Source organism: Pieris napi, chromosome 16, assembly GCF_905475465.1.
Source record: "Pieris napi chromosome 16, ilPieNapi1.2, whole genome shotgun sequence".
In the NCBI taxonomy this organism is placed as follows: domain Eukaryota; kingdom Metazoa; phylum Arthropoda; class Insecta; order Lepidoptera; family Pieridae; genus Pieris; species Pieris napi.
The window spans coordinates 6,684,726-6,706,588 of NC_062249.1; the positions used below are offsets into that span (position 1 = coordinate 6,684,726).

Consider the following 21,863-nt stretch of genomic DNA (forward strand, 5'->3'; position numbering starts at 1 on the left):
ATAAAAGGAATTAGGTACACATTCATACTCAAGTTCCGTTACATACCGAAGTGCAGATGCAATAAACAAACTATGGTACTATTACTTCGGGCTATTTGTGGCGAAAACTGCGCCCGCGCACGTGCGCGGTTTCCGCAGTGACACCAGTTTACGTACGGTCAGGTTACAAACTAGTCAGACTGGTAAGGCGTTGTTCAGTTTAATATAAAAGGGGTTTGTATCAAGTCTTGGGTGCCTTTAAGTGGTGCACCTGGGTGCTTTTATGTGGTCGAGCGTTTGATACATATATATTACGATTGCGATAAGAGTCTGAAATAATAATCGTAACGTCTTAAGAGGGCTCATCACTTACTTGCCTAATTTTGCTTGTCTGCCCATGCGTCAGTAATAGTTTTTGTTTTTAACATAAATTTGTCACACGATTTGCTTCGTAAATACGTCTGATGACGATAACAAATGAAAGCTATATTAAAATAACGTTTCATTTCACGCATTCCACTAATGTCAATCTAATACATAATATATCTTTCGCTATTTTAATTCGTGCGAAACATTGTGTACGATGTATTTGCGAACAGATTTCTTTGTGTGCAAATTAAAGCATTCATACGTGTGATAAACGATTTAATTAATTTACAGTTATGTTATGAATAGTGAGAAAGAAGCGCCCAATTTGAGCCTCTTGCAAATGTTTGATGCAAAAAATGCAGACAAAAAATCTTATTAAAAACTTCATTACAATTGTCAGGATGACGGATTTCGACATATCGACAGTGCGTCCGCAATTGAAATCGTAATTAATCGTTTAATAATATTCTGTGTAACTCTCTGTTGCTGTAATGATGTAACGTTTGATATATGATGGATAACGGATAACGGGAATAACGGGATTTTATATAAAAAAACATTATACAAGGCGTTATCATTTGTTTCTTATCTAAGACGCCATTCGTTTATCTACAATATCTTATCTATATATTTTGCATTTAGAAAGCAATGCGTTTACGATTTCGCCAAATTTGGCCCAATCTGTACAGCCGTCATTAAGTAATAAATATTAATAATAAAATACCAATTTGATGAAGTACTTAAGGTACATAACAAAGCAGTAAGGTCACATTATTATCATTGCTTATTTTGTTTTTGACAACGTGTTTAATAACTATCACATCCATTGTTGATGTGTCGGATAGTTCAATTAGATAGTTGTATTTCTTAGGTATCCCTTAGCATGTTATTTTACGTAGGTCTTACGTAAAATCATCAGTATGATGAAATGCTCAAAATGCAATCTTTCAGAATAAAGAAATAGCTAACAGGCACTGTCTAATTATTCATGAGTTACAAACTGCCTATGTTAAGGCCGATTTACATTATCTTAGTGTTTAGCAGAGTGCTTTAGGATAGTACTTTAGTTGAAACATGTAAACGCTACTTGCTTTAGTAAATGCTACGCTAAAGAACTTGCCTTTCAAGTTGTACTAAAGCACTCTCCTAAACACTAAGATAATGTAAATCGGCCTTTAGCCTTATAGCCTTACAATACAATAAATACACAGATTATATATAAAAGTAAATATCATTTGAAGGATCCAGTGTGTGAGTCACCGACTGTTGACCTGCGTGCGTACAACCTTGTGCGTGTGTGCGTTCAACTCTTTGTACCTATAGAGTTATGCCTACCTGGTAGTTTGGAAAGAGAATCAGGACTGTTGTTGGATTGTTTTATTAGTTTTAACGGAAAACCCGAATGAGGAGGTTTATCAAAACGACCTTTACGACGATACTTTCTCAGTTTGTGGACCGAATTGGATCGTGGTGTCAAATGATTCGCAATTGCAGCGAAGACGAAAATAAAGAATGAATATTCACCTTAGATAGTCTAACTTGGCTTTATGACCATTTGGAAAAGCATTGTTCAAGGAATTATGGCTTGGCATTCAAAATTGCCTTATAATTTTATATATAAATAAAGTAATCGATATTTTATACATTGTTTGTGTAATCAATCAATACAAAGAAGTATATCGTTATTTAATACTTGTAGGTTTTATGTTTTTGTTTAAAAAGAAACTTATTGTATTTTAAAAATTCACTTAGAATATAAATGTTTTTCGGGATAATTATGGTTAAAGTTTATGAAAGGATGACTGCAAAGCGCTCGTGACATCCAGTTATAAAGTTAGTATTTTTTATGTAAGGGAGCGTTTAAGTATTACGTAACGAATTTGGGGGGGGGGGGGGGGACTTTTGCAAAACGTTACGAACGTTGCAAACGTTTTATTAAACTTGGGTAGGGAAAACGTTACGGCGCGTTCAAAGATAATAAACATTTACAGAATACTCGCGTAAACCAGACGAAAATTTAAGAAAGCATTAAATGCAGAAATCAGCCACAATAATATAATGGTTATGGAGAGGAATATTTGAAAAGCCACTTGTCATCTAGTTGCATCTGTACTGTTAGTGCGTCCACAATTTCCATACTCATCAAAAGCGGGGAGAGAACCCTTTCATAATGTATCGATTTGTTAGTGTTACCCCTTGTCTACGAAACTGAATTAACTAGAAATGGACAGTGGGCATTTGCATGACACGGCTGAACCCTTTTTTAATAGTTTAACCCTTCCTGTCACTGGACATTGCAAATCTATTCGAAATTCAAATAATAGTTATAACAGAAAATACATTTGAACACAATTATCTTCTTTATTCGAAGGTGTGTGTCAGTCCTATGTTTTGACACTGAATGTCAGCTCGCACTATTAAAAAAGATAAAGTTCCCTTTGATGCGTCTTGTTTTAGTTTATACTATTTACGGATATTTTTATACCTGTACGACATTTTTATCTACACAAATCGTGTATTAGAGACTATAATACATCAATTCAAGACATTAAATAGTCGTCGGATTTAAACAAGTGGGTCGTATGAAATCAATATGTTACATCATAACGAGCGTCATAAATAATAATTTTATCGGGCAATTGTTCTAGGAATATACAAGTACTAATCACTCTGTCACCAATTGAATGATGTTAAGAGAAATCAGGACGGGTCTGACTCATTCGCATATAATGTGCAAGCAATAATTAAATTACACCAACTGGAATTATAAAAATTTACATATAATAGTATAGTATTGACAGTTAACTATTTATTTAATCTACAATAACCTTGATGTAAAAAAATAGTTAGCATTTCTCGTTGTGTACGGTGAATTTATATATATTTCAATAATGAATATAAAACATAAAGAATATATGTGAACAGAGTCGACAAAACAGTAACCCAACTTATACTGAAAGGGAATATCGTAATAAGGTGTTTAAATGTTTCAAAAAGAAATATGTCTTCGTCACAATATTCGTTCTGTATTTCTTTTAGCGATAAAGGTGAGCTGTACAGGGTATTTATTTTATGCATATTGGTGTGTTTATAATTATCGTAAGTCACGTTTCTTTGTTTACAACTTACTTGTACTTATAAGCATCTTTGATATCGTACTTACTTATTAACGATCTTACGTCACGATAGGACAAAGGCGAGACGACATTCCGAAGCAAGGTCGTTGCACATCTAGTTTCAAGTTTGCTTTGTAAAGTAAAACTTATTAAATCACTCTAGTCTATAAGATTTTGTTTTTTTACAAAATATTACTTGACTAATGTCTTAGCTATAAATGAGCGTAAGGGAGCGTTCAAGTATTACGTAACGCAATTTTTGGAGATTATTGACCCCCCCCACCTCGCCGTAACGTTTTTCAGTACCCATATACAGTACTGTACCCAAGTATAGTAAAACGTTTCGTGACCACCTAGTGACTCTTTAGTTAATCTTTCAGTGGTACTATAAACATATAGATATCGATGTTTTATAGGTAAATGTTACACTTCGTAACTTTTGTATCGGGTGTTTTTTTAGAGGTATAGAACTTTAAATTGCAATAAAACAACGATGGATTATTGGAATGACATGATTTGGCCACCAGCCCATAAAGCGCACCAAACAGTTAGTTTTTCTGGATGTAACGGTGTTTCGACATACACTTGAGGATTAGCTTCACTCCAAATGCGGCAGTTTTGTTTGTTGACGTAGCATTCAACCAGAAGTGCGCTGCATCGCTAAACAAAATTCGCTTATGAAAATCGGGAACAACGGACGGGTAAATTGGACGTCCAGATTGGACTATATCCGAGCCAGCCGTGGCAGTCATATGCCAGAAATCACATTTAAAATGTAATGCCACAAGATTATCTTTCAAATAAAAAAAAAATCATGTCAGTCCAATAATCACTCGTTGTTTTATTGCAATTTAAAGTTCTATACCGCTAAAAAAAACACCCGATACATACTTGATATTTACTTTTAAAATGAGTGAAGTAGATTTAACTTTTATGTATAAATACAGTACGACTACGAAAAACATGCACCATACATATATTTAAAACTCAGTAAAAATCAATTAATTAAAATATTTACGGTACTAAAAACTTAGTAAGATCTTAATCAAAATGTTATTGACTTGGCGCAGTGACCTACAAAGTACTTCCCTATAATAAATTTTAAGATTTAGTCATGTAAATTTTATTTACACCAATGAGTCAGCACGGAAGTGTGACCTCGAAAACCAGACCCTTTCAATATTACCTCTATAATTTACTTTAAAGTGAAATTAATATCTCCATTTACCCTTTAAAGGTATGAAAATATTAATATTTTGAAGGTTTAAAAAACACAAACTGGCTCTTATTCTGATAAACACAGATAAAACTATGTGTATGTATGTATTCATGGAAAAAAATTACATCTGGAACCTACTAATAGGTGGTCTACCTACTATAATCTACCCTCATAGAAATGGCACATTGTCAAAGTCGTTTAAGGTATACCAGGGAAGGATAGAATTTCGAATGAGGACTATATGTCTATCCTGGAGTGTTGCGGCGCGCTTTCACAAAGATATATCCAATGGTAAAAGAGCTTCTTGAAAGACGGTACTTTCAAGGCCGGGGGCGTGCTGCGGATTCTTGAAATGGAACGGCCAGCTCGACCGTCTAACCGTTCACAAAAGAACATTCTAATTGGTCCATGCCTTGTTTCTATATATCCTTTTTACGTGCATTTTTGGTAGGTGTAGGTTTTGGGTTTTACTTAGACATAACAATTAATATTTTGTCCCGGAACAAACTGTTTACCTATATCGATATAAACACAGGATGTCTTTTCTACGTTTAGGAAGTTACCTGAGCCTTAAAATACGTATTCAAATATTAGGCGAAAAATTGAGTTAAGACAAATATTTAAGAAATCAATAAATTCGAGGGTTTTTACTAAAAAAAAAATATGTGACTACAGTTTTATCGACTGCCCAATAAAGTTTGGTATTTAATGTTTTATTAGAATGTTTTGTCACAATTTACTACATGCTTTGAAAGCGTCACATACTTTGAAAGTGTCACAGAAGTAATAAAGACAAAACAATGAAAGGCTTTTTCTGGCTAATAGTGTATTTTTAATAGAATTTTAGTCTAGTATACACACAACACACTTACATACATCACAACCGAATAAAACTTACTTAGTTAATTTTATAGCCAATATTTAAATTTAGTTTAGTTTAGTTTTTATAGTAGACTTTATACTAATTAAAACAAAGATAAACTAATGTTTTATTAATAATAATTGGTTATTAATGCGTAAAAAATATAAATTTCACAGCACAATAAACCATAAAAGAAAATATTGGATAATCAATTTGTTACAAGATGGTATTTGTTTGATTTCTGCGTTTTTTATGTAAAACTATCTTGTTTGGTTCCGCTTGGTGCATTATCTAATAAACTGTGAAAGTGGATTTCATTTGTGTGTATTATAGTTTTTTGTTAATATGAACATTACTTCCTCTTAGTGTTATGGTCTATTAGGCATTTCATTCAAAAAACCGGTACTTTATTATATGAATGGAAGTGGCTGAAGAAATGTTTGTGTGCAAAGTCTAGTATTTTGAAATGGGATCAGAGATACCTGTTTATGTCTTACTATGAAAGTAATCAGTTTCTTTTCCTTCCTAGAGGGTAAATTATTATTTAATTAAAATTTAAAAAAAATTTAAAACCTCTAAATTTACTGTTTTGAAAAAAGGCAAACCCAACTAAGTCTTACTTGTTCAAAGTCTCCAGAATATTTAATAAGCTTTATAGTATATTTGAAATATTAGAAGCTATTGTTTAATTACAGTATTAATTAATAAAAAAAGTGATAAAGATAAAGATAGTGCCAGTGTGATAGTATATGTTACCATATAAAAAGATATGGTTACAAATAATATAAAGTGTAAACTAAAGTTGGTCTGTACTTAACAGACCAACATTAGTTTACATTTTATTATAAGTCTGTGAGATTTTCTAAGAAGTAATATATATGTAGTTATTAAATGGATTTAAAATTCCAATTTCCAATACCAGTAGAAATATATTTTGTTCTAACTAAAAAAAGCAAAAGGATGATTTTTTACTATGGTTAAAACACGGAAATGAAGTTGTACTGACAACAACTAATAAAGAATAAGATCATTAAAAATATAGATTTTAAATATTTGTTCAAACATTGGTAGATCTTAAACCAACTTGAAGATTGAAATACAAATAAATGAATGTACAGAAGACTAATTAATGAAGGCTCTGTTTAAATAAAGTACATATATTTTATTTTCTTACAGAACATTTAATATTTATTTTACTTGAATAATGATCACTTGGTTAATTATATGAGTTAGCTTTGTAAATTCTTAATAATATAAAAATTATAGGAGTAAAGTACAAGACTCTAGTACTTTACATCTAGGCTAACACAAACAGGTGCAAAATTGTGTCCATTGTGTCCACAAAAAATAGCTTTGTTAGTACATTTTGAGTATGCAAAAATTTAATAACCTCCTTAATATATGTACTTCATAAATGAGATGTTTTAGACAAAAAGTAAAGGGGGTTTCTGATTTTTAATTCAAACACAATGTTTAGAATACTTAGTCATGCCATATGTAAGTAGTAAATATTCTCAGCATGTGTCATCGGTTACACAAGAGGCAATTTGGTATTACCATGTATTTTAGTATTCAGGTACCATATGTCTCCTTGACATGATATTGTTCACTTACAATATGTCCTTGTTTGCAATATGTTTAAAATATATATATTTATATAATTTAGTGAATAGTAATTTCACTAAAATACAATTTTAAACCTAAAATCTTAAGAACTTTTCCAATAGGGTGTTTTTAATAAAGCAAATTATTTTCAATAGATCAGATTTTAAGATAACTTAGGGACAAAAAGGACAATAAATTTGTATGAAAAGAATTTTGCATACAATTTCATGCTTAAAAGGTCAATGTTCTAATTTTTATTGCAATAAGATTAATAAACAAAGGTCTTTTACCTTCAACAATTAAATCAATAATAATGAATATGACGTAAATTGGTACTGACCAGTAATCACTTGTATTTACTCGTAATCACAGACGTCTTCAGATCGTAGAGACGTAAAATACCTATGAACTAAACTAGCTAGGAAATAAACTTATTTTCGACCACACGCGTAGAAGCATAAATAAATTCGAAAGCATGTAGGGCATGGGCAGATAATAAAGTTTTATATTAATCCGCATCTTGAATCTTGATGCGTATTTCAAAAAGAGCGATTCCTTTATTTTAATAAGGCTTAACGCATTTGTACTGGTGCAGTCACCGGTAAAAATTACGGAACAATACAATAAAATAAATAAGTTTAAGGCACTTACCTGAGAAAATTGTTCTCTGATTTCTGCTCTCTCTTCATCAGTCAATTTTGTATTATCTGCCATCGTCAATTGAAATTTATCACAGTATTTAAATTCTGATCATCGACAACTAAACCGCTGTTGGAATCCGCACTTTGCACATACACTGTAAATATCACAACACCGATTAAACTAAATGATATAGGCAAATTATTGCATAAAATTCACAATATCACAAATTCAATAATTACATATAAACACAATAAATACCTAAGTACGCGATTGTAATACAAAACGTAACAAATCTACTTGCGGTAAGCGGTCCTCGTACAACGAGTTAAAACAACTTCAAAGTTTGACGACGATAGATTCGTCAATTTCATTCCACATTTGATTTTGCCAGGAGGGAAAAGGTGAAGCGGGGAGATAGAGAGACGGTGTCTTCGTCATCGTTAGTGTAGCCATCTACTAGATATTTGATTTGGCAACACAATAACGTGTGCGATAAATTTGACTATCTTACTATTTGAATGACATTACTTAGAAGTGTCATTTCAAAAATAAAAATAGTCGAGCTAATGATCGTATAAAATAAAATATATGTACTATTTTAAAATTTTAAAGTGAAACTTTTATTACATAGTCTCAACCTTCTTCGTCTGTGTGTTGCATATCGCGTGACGGTCGGCCGCGGAGTAGGGATAAAGTTAAAGGCGCCCGTCATAGCCAAGGCCAATATGACGGCGCCTATAGTTCGCAGCAGCTGACCGTGTAGTGTATAGACTATTATTTAGTATGTGTCTATAATCTAAATAATTGTTAAGTATTATGTATGTCGTTGGAGACTTAGTCTACTTTTACCTATTAAATCCCATTATCATTCCAATTTTCCAATTATAAAATTAAGATTGATAAAGCGATTTTTATACCCTTAACGGAATATTATTCCAAAATTTTTTAGTTAAATGTCTATAATGTGAAAAAAAAGTTTCACTTTTACCGAGGTTTCATAAAACCACACAATCCTTTTTTTTATTTTTATAAAGGTCCCTTTTATTCAAATAGGAACATAACATAACTTTCTGCTACTAAATTTTATTTACACAAAAAAATATAATTTTAACCTGTTTTACCATAAGTTCCCAAATTATTGGCAAGTTTGATGTAAAATAATATAGCAACAGCCGACTGCTTGCCATGATAAAAAATAAATATTATTATATAATATAAAGTATTCAAAACTTTAATCTAGATAATATTATTGTAATTATAATAAACTAACTGATTAATAATGATTAATTGGATAAAAATAAACATAAATTTAGATCTTGAACATTATTATAGTAGTTTGAACTATTTTTAATAGGTGGCGTTATTTTCAAATACAACTTCTAATTAAAATTTATTGCTACTCGATTATAGATGTCGCCTTAGTATCTAGAATTTTCTGGAAACATCACTTGCAGAGAACATAAACCTTTGGTGAATAAATTTGATACAAGAAACTACGATCACTTAATTATTACTACTAAGGTTATTACAATATATAAATATTTTTACGAAAAATAGACAAAAAGTATCTATATTGTTCATCTTTCATTTCTATATTATATTGATAGTAACTTATTAAACCTACATAATGAATGTGGTATATGGTTTTAACTTTTAATATTCGGACTAAATTATTTCATCGATTAAAATATTTAATAAAAATTAAAAATATTACTTAAATAATAAAAGTAAAAAGTAAAAAAACATTTAATCATATAGGTAACATAATTTACACTTATGACTCGTCAGTCGTCAGTACATATTAATGCTTCTAATTTTACATTTACTGCCAGTTCTCAAATCAAGGGCGTAGAATGGGAAAGAAGAACTGGCAATAAACTCTCCGCCACTCTTTTTAATCGCCATTTTTTTAAATTAATATTTATTAAATAACCAAGTATACGTATAGATTAACCGTTTTAAAATAACTACTAACTTAATAAGAATTGGTTAACGCAACATTTTATAATAATATTATCCACGATAAAGATAAAGTTAGTTAAAAAAATAATTATTACGATTTTAATTTTCTTTGAACCAAAGGTGTAACACCTCTAATCGTCTCGAAATTTCGAGTCCTATCCAGAATATTATTCGCATATAAACTGAGCTTCTGGCACCGAGTGTGTCAGTTCTCAGTTGGATCTTGAAAACAAAAGTAAATAGCGAGTGTAGTCCGCAGTGACAGTTATCGGTGCTTTGCTCATATTGCATTTAATTTACACATAATAAAAATGTCTCTTTTACCTTTATTATTGGATGATTTGCGACCCCCTCGTCTGGTGGACCAACATTTCGGGCTGGGTTTGACTCCGGATGATCTTCTGAGCGTTGTCGCTGGTCCTCTCGCCCTCCGGGATTACTACAGACCCTGGCGTCACCTAGCAGCCGCGACTCGCGACCTTGGCTCCAGCATCAAGGCCGACAAAGATAAATTCCAGGTGAATTTAGATGTCCAGCATTTCACTCCTGAGGAGATAACCGTTAAGACAGCAGATGGGTACATCGTGGTAGAAGGAAAGCACGAAGAGAAGAAAGATCACCATGGATACATTTCTCGTCAGTTTACTAGACGGTACGTGTTGCCAGAGGGCTGTGTTCCGGAGTCAGTTGAATCTCGTTTGTCATCTGATGGCGTGCTGACCGTTATTGCTCCAAGGAAGGTGCCATCAGCAGTGCAGGGTGAAAGAAACGTACCAATTGCCCAAACGGGGCCTGTTCGGAAGGAGGTTAATGCTCAGGCGAACGGCGACAAAGCTGAATAATGCATTTCGTTTGTAAGTTTGTGAAATTCCATTTCTGTAAGACTGATATAATTTTCTGTTTAATAATAAACAATTTGTGTTCTTTAAAATGTTTTATTTTCATCCTTATAATTAAAAATTATATATTATTGGTATTAAAAAATGCCGAAAAATTAGAAAATGCCTCGTCAGTATAATAATATATGGTAGGTACCCCATCTATCAAGATTCCGTAATAATAGCTTAAAGATTTTTGTCATGGCATAAAATATATTTCTTCCTTTAAAGTAATAAAAATAATTTGTATATATAGGTAGGTATTTAGTCTTTTTTCATAGTAAAATTGTGATTAAATATTCTAAAATGTATATGAAATTCTCGTGTCAAAATGGTTGTTCCTATACTTCCCCGAAACGGCTCGACTGATTCTTATGAAATTTTTTATGCATGTTTAGTACCTTACTATCTATTTTTCAAACCGTGATAAGGGGTGTCCACCCCAAAATATTATTTTGTAAACAATTTATTTTTATTTTTATGATACAGGGTACAAAAATACATACAACCCCTCGATCAACCTCTATTTTTATGTGTTAATTTAAATCTAATGACCTGAACTCTGACGTTTATATATAGAGAAAAATTCACAGAGAAACCTAAAAAGTTTTCATTCCAGAAAACCGAACAGTCTGGGGTACAGGTAGGTAGGGTATGTTCCATGTTGGTGTGTACTAAAAAGGTAGGCTAGGTAAAATCACAAGAGAAACGAAGTTCGCGGGGGCAGCTAGTGTTACTATATAATAATATGATTGGGAAGTCACATAAAATATGCTCGCGTTTATTTATTATTATTATATTTGAGCACTATTTTGATGACGCCGAAAGTTGCTTAAAATTTAATTACCTTCAAAGATATTTACTAAAATGTATTTATGTTTAGAAATCAATCATTATAATTTAATTTCCCGTAGGCTAAGTTCATATGACCGATCGGAGCCGCGCGGAACTTCTGACGGAATTCTCTTTTTTATAATTCCCAAGAGCAAACCCATTAAAAAAATAATAATCAAAGAAACACTCAAAGTAAATGACTTTCTTTAAGATTGAAGATAAACTTAAATTCCAATTTTGACGTGGTATAGATACAATAGCCCATATGTATTAGATATGGATATAGTATAAATGCCTAAGAAGCATATAATATTATACCATGTTTTTTTTCTTAATATCTGTTAAAAATCGTTTTGAGTTGTCTGATGAGCAAGTGATTTGTCAAGGTAAAATATGTAGGTAGTTGATTTACCCTTAAATACTCTGCAGAGATTTAGGTGATCAATATTAGCCATTTATCTAAACCATTATTTTCATTACCATAAATACAAAAACAGACATTAGTAAAGAATTTTTAATAATTTTGTAAACAAAAAATCACAGTCTTGTTTGTAACTTCCATATTGTTAACAATTGAGGTATCAGTATAGTGTATACTCACAATACCCTGACTCAGCATCCTAATAATATTTAGAGAATAAATCAACACACATTTTATCACAATTTTACAATTATTCACAAAACTGATTGGACAGTGTGTATATTATCTCATCATGTTTTAAAACCCCTTAAAAACTGTAAAAATAAATTATTCTTTCTTTTCTTCCTTTGTATCTTCTTTTACATCCTTTCTCACTGGACCAGTATGTGTGATAGGAACAGACCTTTCACCCATCTGTGTTTCTTCTTTTTTGGGGGCTAACACACTTAGCACACCATCGGAGGAAAGCCTGCTTACTATCGCGTCAGCATCTATTTCCTGAGGTAACTTGAAGCGTCTTACAAAATGCCGCGACACGTACCCATGTTCGTCTTGCTTTTCTTCATGTTTTCCCTCGACCACAATAAAGCCATCAACCGTCTTTACTGTTATTTCGTCCGGTGCGAAGTGTTGAACATCGATGTTGATGGACCACTTGTCGTTGTCCACTTTAATCGTGCTGGAGTCTTGTGGCCACCAAAATCTGTTAAGTCTTGGCACGACTGGGCTGGTTGCGAAGATGTCTTCAGGTGATAGCGTGTGGCCGAAATTCTGTTCAAGGAGGCGACGGGGCCAGCGCCGCGGCAAATCATAATCGAAGAAATAAGGAGAGATCGACATATTGTCTTTTCGTATTTGTTTTCAGTACTGAGAGGGAGTGCCGAGCGATCCTCCTTATATTTGAAGTCGTGACGTATATTTTATTTGCGTATTGGAACGTTCTGGCTTATATCAAGCTTGTACGTTCGGTGTTTATGACTCAATGAGAGATATAAATATTGCAGTTGTATCATCAGTGGTATTTTTAAATTTGTTTACGATCCAAAAATATCTGAACCATTAGAACAGCGTAATAATAGAATATACTATACTTTAATTTGGTCTTACGCCTATCCGACTGTACTTTAGAATTTTTAGCCTAATGTAATAAACAAAGTACGTAATTGTCCTTAATTTTGTTTAGTGTTTCGGCGGTTCTTTGGCATTTCCTGGCTGTGAATTGTGTGGCTGTGATTTGGGTTTATCAATAACTATATCTTTAACAAATGTATCGCATGGTTTTGTCTTCGTGTTAAACTCTGTGATGGGCACTACCGTTTCACAAGGATATGAAAATCCACATGTTTCTCTCGGCGCTGTTATAATAAGGCAACCGTCTGAAGACAATTCGGATCTTATACGTAGGGGATTACAGCCATCGGGAAGACGATATTTTTTGATGAATTTTCGTATCACGTATCCATCTTTGGTCTTTCTTTCTTGTTTTCCTTCAATAATAACGTACTCAGGACGGGCTTTGACTCGTATTTCATCTTTTTCGAACTGATGTACGTCCAATAATAACTGAAATTTGTCTTTACCTATTTTAATCGTTGGTCTAACATTTCGTACTTGATTAAAAAAGGAATATAGCTGATGAGGGCGTGTGTTTATTTGAAGTAGTGGTCGTAAAAGCATATTTTGTTTAAATTATGCTTTATTTGCTTTGAAAGCCACCATCGTGCTAAAATATTTACATTTCCACAATCTTTATCTACTTGGTCATGTTTCAGTTTGTTTTGTTGTTATGAAGTATTGCTTTCTGTCAATATGTCACAATATTTTATATAGCTTACACCTAGTAACATAATATATAATATTGAGTTAGTGTTTTAGGATCAACAACTACACGTAATATGGTTTCACAATTTAGCTATTTGTTTTTAACGATAAAATTTAAATTTCGCGCAAAGAGCGCATCCAAAACGCCATCTAGTGTCAGATAGGCATAATACAGCTAACTACTGTTTAAATTGCTTAAGTAGAGAGGGCGCTTAAGTATTATTTTCTTAATAGTAAACTTACAATATTTAAATTTTGCTACAATATTCCATTAAAATACAGGCTTAAGATTAATTTCTTTCGTCCTCACCAAGAAGTTTTGAGTTGCAGGCCTGCTATCTCTGAAGTCAATGATATTATAAATGTTTTACTGATCTAAAGCACGGCTAGGTTTGACGCTATTCCATAGGTATCACTTAATCATAATTTATAAGTATAATACATAAAAATTGCATAACTACCGTGTTATTTCGCATGCAAATTTAAGTTTTATTTAAATATTTTATATTCAGGCTTGGTTTTTAAAAACAACATTGTTTATATTTTGCAAAATATCTCGCGTAATAAAACAATTATTTAGTGATCATAAACATACTTACAAAATACTTAATTGTATCAAAATTCGAGATTTAGCAACTACTTTTAACAATAACTTTTTACAATAAAATACAATTCGTGTTTTGTAAGGAATAATCTGCTAGATTTTTTTGCTATACCTACTAAACGAGTGAAGTTGCGTTTAAGCTGCTATTTTATTTTTGTATAATTTAGTTTGTTGTATGAGGGATTCATCTAAAGAGTTCTATTTGTATAAATAAATAACAAGTTATAAGTTACGGGTAGACGTTAGTTAGGCACAGGAAGCCCCTTAACAGAGGTCTTTAGGTCAGTCACGTCGTACTATTTGACTAATATTCTACTTTATGTAAAAGAGGTTAACCCTGTATATTTAATTAGCAAATGTAAGCTAGTAGTGCAAATAACATATTTTCTCTGCAAAATAAAGTGTAGCTCTGTTGAGTGTTTTAATAAATTAGAAATTTTTAACTATCATAAGTTTAATTCGCACACCCAAAACCACCCATGCTTTAGTTTTGTTTTGTTTGTCACTTTAGTTTAATCATAGTATGGACTCATTTCGTTCTATATTTTCTGTCCGCAATGGAAGGTGACCTGCCCTGCGATTCTGTAACTCACTTCACGAACTCACACAGCGGTTTTCGCATCGGCGGTCTCTCTCAAATCAGTCGTGAAGCAGTCATTTTATGATTTGGCATTCTGATAAACAATAAAGTACAAGCTCCCACCTTTTCAGAATGCCAAATCATAAAATGACTGCTTCACGACTGATTTGAGAGAGACCGCCGATGCGAAAACCGCTGTGTGAGTTCGTGAAGTGAGTTACAGAATCGCAGGTCTGTTCCTATAGGACTTTTATAGTCCTATTATAGGCGCCTCTCACAAATATGGTCAATACTTGCAGCATGTTAACCCGTAAAATGCAATATTCTGAAGAGGCAAATAAACTTTATTATTATTATTAAATTTCAGACTACTTACTCTATTATTCTACAAGTCAAACAATGTCTGTTCCACGCACGGTCAATCGTACGATATGTTAATTTCGTGTTTCGGCGAAACAATTGTTGTTAGGCTGAACACCGAAAATACCATACAGTTACCGAAACATGCCTTTGCTCATTTGTGGTATTATGGGAAACTAGAAACACGAAATAGTAGAATTAATTACAGTCGTGTAATTTTTATATCAGACCACGGAAACCCCTCAAATGGTTTGAGGATGCAACCATACTTAAACCTACTTTTAAAAGTAGATTATAGGTTTTCTAAACTAATTATTAATTACTATAGTACTCTTACGGAATAGGACAAATTGAAATAATATGATTTATCCATAATTAGTGCCTTTAATTAATACTAAGAAGTAAAGTAAAAGTATCCAGCTATGGAATTCCTTACCAATAGATATCAGACGAGCTCTGTCTTTAAATTTATTTAAAAATCTTCTGTTTGATCATTTTTCTTCTGCCTCGTAGTTAGCTATTACTACTCTTTTCTTTTCTCAACTTAGCTTTTATATTTTTGTTTATACATATTATTATTTTTATTTTTCTTTATTTAATTTTAGTTATAGTTACATGTTTTTTGAGTTTTTTTTTTGTTAGTTAATTATGCACTTCTTTTACTTTACCCGCTGTAGGTGTTTCTTTTTTTATTGTTGCATATTAGGGTTGCCTGGAAGAAATCGCTTGTTAGCGATTAGGCCGCCCTTATGTTACCTGCATTTTTTTATATGTATGATTTTGTATATTATGGTAATGAAGTGTAAATAAATAAATAAAATAAGAAGATACTAAAACTGACCTCGAATAAACAATTATCTATACTGAGATCCAATTATTTGCGAATGAAAACCTTCATTTTGGACTGAATAGAAGGTTTAGGGTTTCAATAGGTATACATTGAAGCGTTAAGCTGTCCGTGATTGCTACGGATTTTCGTAGTAGTATTGATACTTTTTATTTTTTGTACTTATATTCGTGAAATAATTATGTTCCAGTAGAGTTTAGACCTTTAAAGACCTCATCCTTAATTGCTTTGCATCTTTACCACTAGTAACTCGTCATGTTTAGTTCGAAAGATATGACATGCCGGATACCTCGCAAATAAGTATTTGATGAAAAAAAAAACCCTTTGATGCATAGCTGGGGTCTACGACCACAACAACATACATTAACAGGAGCAACAGGGACGAGAAATTCGAGTTGGTCCTTCTATGATAAGTTTGGTAAATTATCAATAAATTGCTCCCATAAAATATTTGTATAAAGGTTTTCCTGTAAATATTTTATCACATACTCATTTTTTTTTTTATATACATGTGTCTTTACTAAGACATCATGGAACATTACAATCTAGCCTAACTTAAGACTGATAAGTAATTTAAGTCTAACCTATCATATCACATACTGATGATAAACAGATATTTTCAAGTCTTAAAGACGTACAGAAAAACTTTAGAATATTAGTGTTGATGTGTGATTAGGCACGCTGGAAGCTGTATGTGTGTGTGTGTATGGTACGGCGACGCGACTCAAGAGGCACTTAAAAAGTATCTTTTATTCAGTGTTACGTGCGTTTTAGGTTCACTGACCTAGACGGTCCAGTACCTAGTGATTCCTTTTACAAGCGAAGTACTGCGAAAAGGTATTCATTTGTATCGGTGTGTTCCTACGCTTGCAGGAACGTACTGATAATTTAAACAAATTGAAACGTTTCATACATCGGTTGAAAGTCATGTAATAACAAACAAAAATATCTTAAACAGCAGAATATCTTAAAGCTTTCTTTAGGTTTATATGCATCGTATTAAACAACCTTTTTATAGCGGAATCGATTAATCTAATACCTAAATACACTTTATAAAAGTTGAATTAATAATTTTGACTTTTACGGTTTTTGATGATTCTATATATTATGGTATTCTAAATGCGTAGTAGCTTCTGTAAACTATGACATCGTAACGTTTTAAGACATGTTCATGCCTTGCTAGAGGGACAAGCAACCTAAAGCTTGAAAACTTTTAGAAAGCTCAGTGGTGGATTTACAGATTTTCAAGGTGGGGGCTGTGAAGTTTGTGCTGCCTTTGCCTTTACAATTGTCTTGTCCTAGATTATTTTTACAATCCAACGATTTCGTTCAATCCAAATTTATACACGAACCATCCAGTTCGCAACCAGCAGTAGAAATGACATATTATAAGTTGATACGGTAAGAGGGAAATACATTTTCTGCAATTTCGCTCTTTTCACTTATTAGTGTGCTGTGTGAGCTGAGGGCGCAGAGCTGGACTACTGATTAGGTATTTTACTCTAGAATATGGAAGTTTGCTACACCAGTTGCACAAGTTTGCAGACTTCTGTAAAACATCAGAAAACGTCAAAATCTGTTTGATTTCTATTGGGTAACAAAAAAAAATCGAATCCCAAAATTGCCGCCCTAGGCTCTAACCTGCTGGTAAATCCACCATTGAGAAAGCTACACTACCATGGGGATACGTAACAGTTTAAGATTTTTAAAAATATCCTTACGATAATTATATTAGATTAGATTTTAATGCACAAGATCATCTGTGATAATTTAGGCGTGAGCCGGTAGACATATAAATAATAATATAGACATAATCCTCCTTGTATGAGCCAAGGTTGTCTATATTTGGCTTTGCTTGGCTTTGGCTTGATTGCAAAATCGTTGGCTTTATTTCTTAGGGAGCCATTACTAGGATTTTTTCTGTAAATGTTGGTCAGTGTATTATAAGTTTCTTCGCCCTGACTTACGAATTGTACACGTTATACGTTTATATCTTTCTTCTGCCCTGCGATTCTGTAACTCACTTTTCGAACTCACACAGCGGTTTTCGCATCGGCGGTCGCTCTCAAATCAGTCGTGAAGCGGTCATTTTATGATTTGGCATTCTGAAAAGGTGGGAGCTTGCAGTTTATTGTTTATCAGAATGCCAAATCATAAAATGACTGCTTCACGACTGATTTGAGAGCGACCGCCGATGCGAAAACCGCTGTGTGAGTTCGAAAAGTGAGTTACAGAATCGCAGGTCTGTACTTTACGAAATGGGTTTAGGTTTCATCTCAGGGTAAAAAAATTAAGTAGAACTATCTTAATGACTAACATAAATCTCTCGTAGAATCAGCGGTAAGTCTTTTCTTTACATTTATTGTTAATGTAATGTTATTTATATGTATACAGAAGTGCTACTTGAAAATATATAATTAATTGAATTGAAAGCTAATCTATTAGATATATTATATTATATATATCTTTTGCAAGCATATTTTCTTATTCCAGAGCTAAACAGAAAAACAATATGATAGGATCATCGCATTATAAATCAAAGGCAGAACAGTTAAATTCGGTATACATTTGACATTTTGCAATCGCTTTGTCTTCCCGACAACGTGTCTGATATTTCCTGAGCTGTCTGCATTATCGATTGTATTTGTGAATAAAACCACTTTAGCCTGACCTTTCATCCCTATCAAACGCCGTTCTCCTCTGAGGCGAAAATTCAGAGGGGGAGGTCAAAGTGTATCGGTCCGTACACACGCAATTCACGCACACAGCGTTATTTCGCGCAGGCGCGCTATTTCCACCCCACCCAAATCACTTGTCTACCGGCAAAATTCTTTTACACCCCCGCGGTTACGTCTCAAACGCAACAACTAGCTCGTGTTCTTGTTAAAATAAATTATAATATGCTGTTTATAATGCCTCAGCTTTAATTGTTGCTTAGTGTAGTAGTTCTGAATGTCGTCGCGATATTAATTTTTACGGATTTTCATAATGGTGAGGACATTTTGATTCGGTGAGACTTAGATCGATACGTCCGGGTCGGGTCTAGTCTGTAGCTGAGCCTAGCTTTGTGTACATGTCAGCGAAAAGCAAGTAGGGACAGACATGACGACTGAACCGGCGACGCCTAGTCAGGTAAGTTACCGCAAAGCGCAAAGCCTGGTCAAGGGCACTATTTTTTATATAAGTATTGATTAGCTATTTATGTATGCCTAAATGTATATTTTAATTTGGATAATATATAAACTATGGATATGTAAGATAAAGTTGATTTTTATTTGATATGTGATAATTCTATTACAAAGAAGTGAATATAGAATGATTTTTATAGTATTGAGATATTTCTTAGTTTAATCATTTTTATTTTATTGATTAGCTTTTTAAGTATGCCTAAATGTATATTTTAATTTGGATAATATATAAACTATGGATATGTAAGACAAAGTTCATTTTTATTTGCTACGATGTGATAATTCTATTACAAAGAAGTGAATATAGAATGCTTTTTATAGTATTGAGATATTTCTTAGTTCAATCATTTTTATTTTATTGACTTACGATTTATAATAAGTTTTAAGCTACAGCATACATTTCTGGTTGAGTCTTGATTTCTTAAAACATTTTTGTACGTACGGTCTGCTATACAATTTTAGGTGCTTAGTAAATTACAAATAAATTGTGTTGATATTATTTGCTTTTTTCGGTACTCTTTGTCTTTTTCCAGCACAAATGTTGCCTGTAAGAAAGTTTTCGGGCGACAAGATCGCCTTTGCCGTCATTATTTAACATTAATGTTTTAGAATGAGTATTAAATAAATAAATATTCAATTTACATACTAGCGCTACTCACTACTCACGTAGCTAACTTCGTTCATCCATATTTAAAATTTCAGAGTTAATATTAACGTTCAATTATCCAGCAGAAAAAGCAAAACAATTGTATTAATGTAGCTACCCTAATGGAATCTGTCGCCGGCGACATCAGTTTCCGTTGTGGAAATTCACTCAGATATTCCGTCTGGTCTCGGACCGCAAGCATGCTGCAATTATAAGTCAAATTATAAAAATCTCCACAGATCTTGCGTAGGTACAATGAAAGTCAAAGCAGTGACACTTGTTCCAGATTTTAATATTATTTATAGGCTTATGGTTCGACTTTAAGAACTATCTTATTATTGACAACTGACAGATGACAGCACAGATGTCAAAATTTGTTAACTAAAATAAAAAATACAGAATACGAGAGTATATATTTTCAAATCGACATAGCAAAAGGAGTTGAGTTTGTTAAAGAATTTTCAATTCAGCTAAATTAAAAACACTTGTAGTTATTATAATAAAAGTTCTGCTATGAAAGGTTCAAGCGGAATGTTTAGTAAGTTTTCGTATAATTCGAAATTTTATTTTCAAAAGGGAGTTTTTAACTGTCCTAATTGTTCACACAGTAGTTTGCTGCATTTACTTAATTTGGTTCAGACCTGTCCCGTAACCCTTGATAACTTAGATTGACTTGATAAATTAACTATTTTTATTATTTAAATATAGTCGCATTGTAGATAATTTATTAAAATTCAATCTCATAGCAGTTTAGTAGTTTATATTTAATATAATTGAAAACGTTATATTATTCAAAGTTATATTTCAATTATTTAATATGTCCTTATATCTACGATCTTTAAATAATAACGTTAATAAATATAAGTAATAAATGGTAGTAAAAGTAAGTATATATATATAAAAATAGATAGATTTACACGTAGCGGTGATCTCTTACTCAGGCGAAACGCGTTGCTCGTTTATCTTTATTTATTCACACAATTTTCCCAAAGGAGTAGACCAAGAAGGGAGAGAAATATCCATTTATCCATTCAGTGTTCCTGGCATACCTCATTTGCACGTTCACGGTATCAAATGTTTGGGCATGAGAACTATACTATTTGCATATTATTACTAAGATTCAAAACGAAAGTGTATAAGTACGAGTATAATATATCAGATAGAATTGATGGGAGTTAGTTTTGCACTTAAGACTCAATCACCCTTTTATATATAACTCTATAAGCCTCAAATAGCTATTGAATGTTTTTTACGTGAATATTTTATGAGTATACTAGCGGAAAAATAATATCTAAATAGTTCACATTAACAGAGTGACTTCCTCTTAATGGAGACTGTAAGTAGAGTTTTTGGACACTTTCTTATGATAAAATATAGTTTTTAGTAAATTAGGTAAGATTTAAATTACTTATTAGTATCAATTTAGGCTAGTAATGTTATATGTCTTTGTCCAGAGACAAATTTAAAAAAAAGAAATACAAAAAGACGACAAATTACAAAACATTTGAATCAACAATGAATGGTTCTACAATTTTTCAAAACACAAGTGCTTTTAAGGGTCCTGTTTTGAATGTAATGACATCATTACAGTCACCCTTCGTCTTACTAAAGAACAATGGATGCTTGACAAATGACGACCTGAATTTCCAAACAGTGCCAAAGCCCTACATCCTGAAACTTGGCGTATTGCCAATGTTATGGAAGCAAATGACTTTAATATGAACGCTATTAAGAAATTAGAAAAAATTGTATTGAATTTCAGCTATAGTCATAGCAACTCTTCGCAATATATTACAAAACCGATAAATTCGGTGTCGTTCGTTTAGGCTGTATCTTTTTCCTCAATTGTCAAAATTGCGCCGGTGTTTTAAATCATTCACAAGCAATATTGTCCTTACTTTGCTTCATTAGTGCTGCGTCTTTAAATAAA

The 21,863-nt window shown here is 32.5% G+C and overlaps 4 protein-coding genes across 11 annotated transcripts in view; 2 read left to right on the top strand and 2 right to left on the bottom strand.

Moving 5' to 3' along the window:
* The window catches only part of LOC125057461 (plastin-2-like), a 42,603-nt gene extending 34,396 nt beyond the window's left edge, over nt 1–8,207 (bottom strand). The window contains exons 1-2 of the mRNA XM_047661178.1: nt 8,051–8,207; nt 7,802–7,946 (exon numbers count right to left, since the gene is read on the bottom strand). Coding sequence (XP_047517134.1) covers nt 7,802–7,864 — 63 coding nt within the window. The 5' untranslated portion in view covers nt 7,865–7,946; nt 8,051–8,207. The remainder of the gene's footprint in view (nt 1–7,801; nt 7,947–8,050) is intronic.
* A 1,736-nt stretch (nt 8,208–9,943) lies between these two features.
* Nucleotides 9,944–10,680, top strand: LOC125057382 (protein lethal(2)essential for life-like). Its single transcript, XM_047661042.1, has one exon. The coding sequence runs from the start codon at nt 10,066–10,068 to the stop codon at nt 10,594–10,596; it is 531 nt and encodes a 176-aa protein (XP_047516998.1). The 5' UTR covers nt 9,944–10,065; the 3' UTR covers nt 10,597–10,680.
* A 1,286-nt stretch (nt 10,681–11,966) lies between these two features.
* LOC125057387 (protein lethal(2)essential for life-like) lies at nt 11,967–12,800 on the bottom strand. Its single transcript, XM_047661053.1, has one exon. The coding sequence runs from the start codon at nt 12,725–12,727 to the stop codon at nt 12,215–12,217; it is 513 nt and encodes a 170-aa protein (XP_047517009.1). The 5' UTR covers nt 12,728–12,800; the 3' UTR covers nt 11,967–12,214.
* Nucleotides 12,801–19,036: 6,236 nt separating this feature from the next.
* LOC125057046 (ankyrin-2-like) overlaps nt 19,037–21,863 on the top strand; it is a 62,139-nt gene continuing 59,312 nt past the window's right edge. For all 8 annotated transcript variants that reach the window (XR_007118162.1, XM_047660479.1, XM_047660476.1 and 5 more), the window contains exon 1: nt 19,037–19,231. Coding sequence is in view for 7 of the 8 variants with exons in the window: in XM_047660479.1 (XP_047516435.1) it covers nt 19,202–19,231 (30 nt within the window). In the remaining variant the exon portion in view is untranslated. The remainder of the gene's footprint in view (nt 19,232–21,863) is intronic.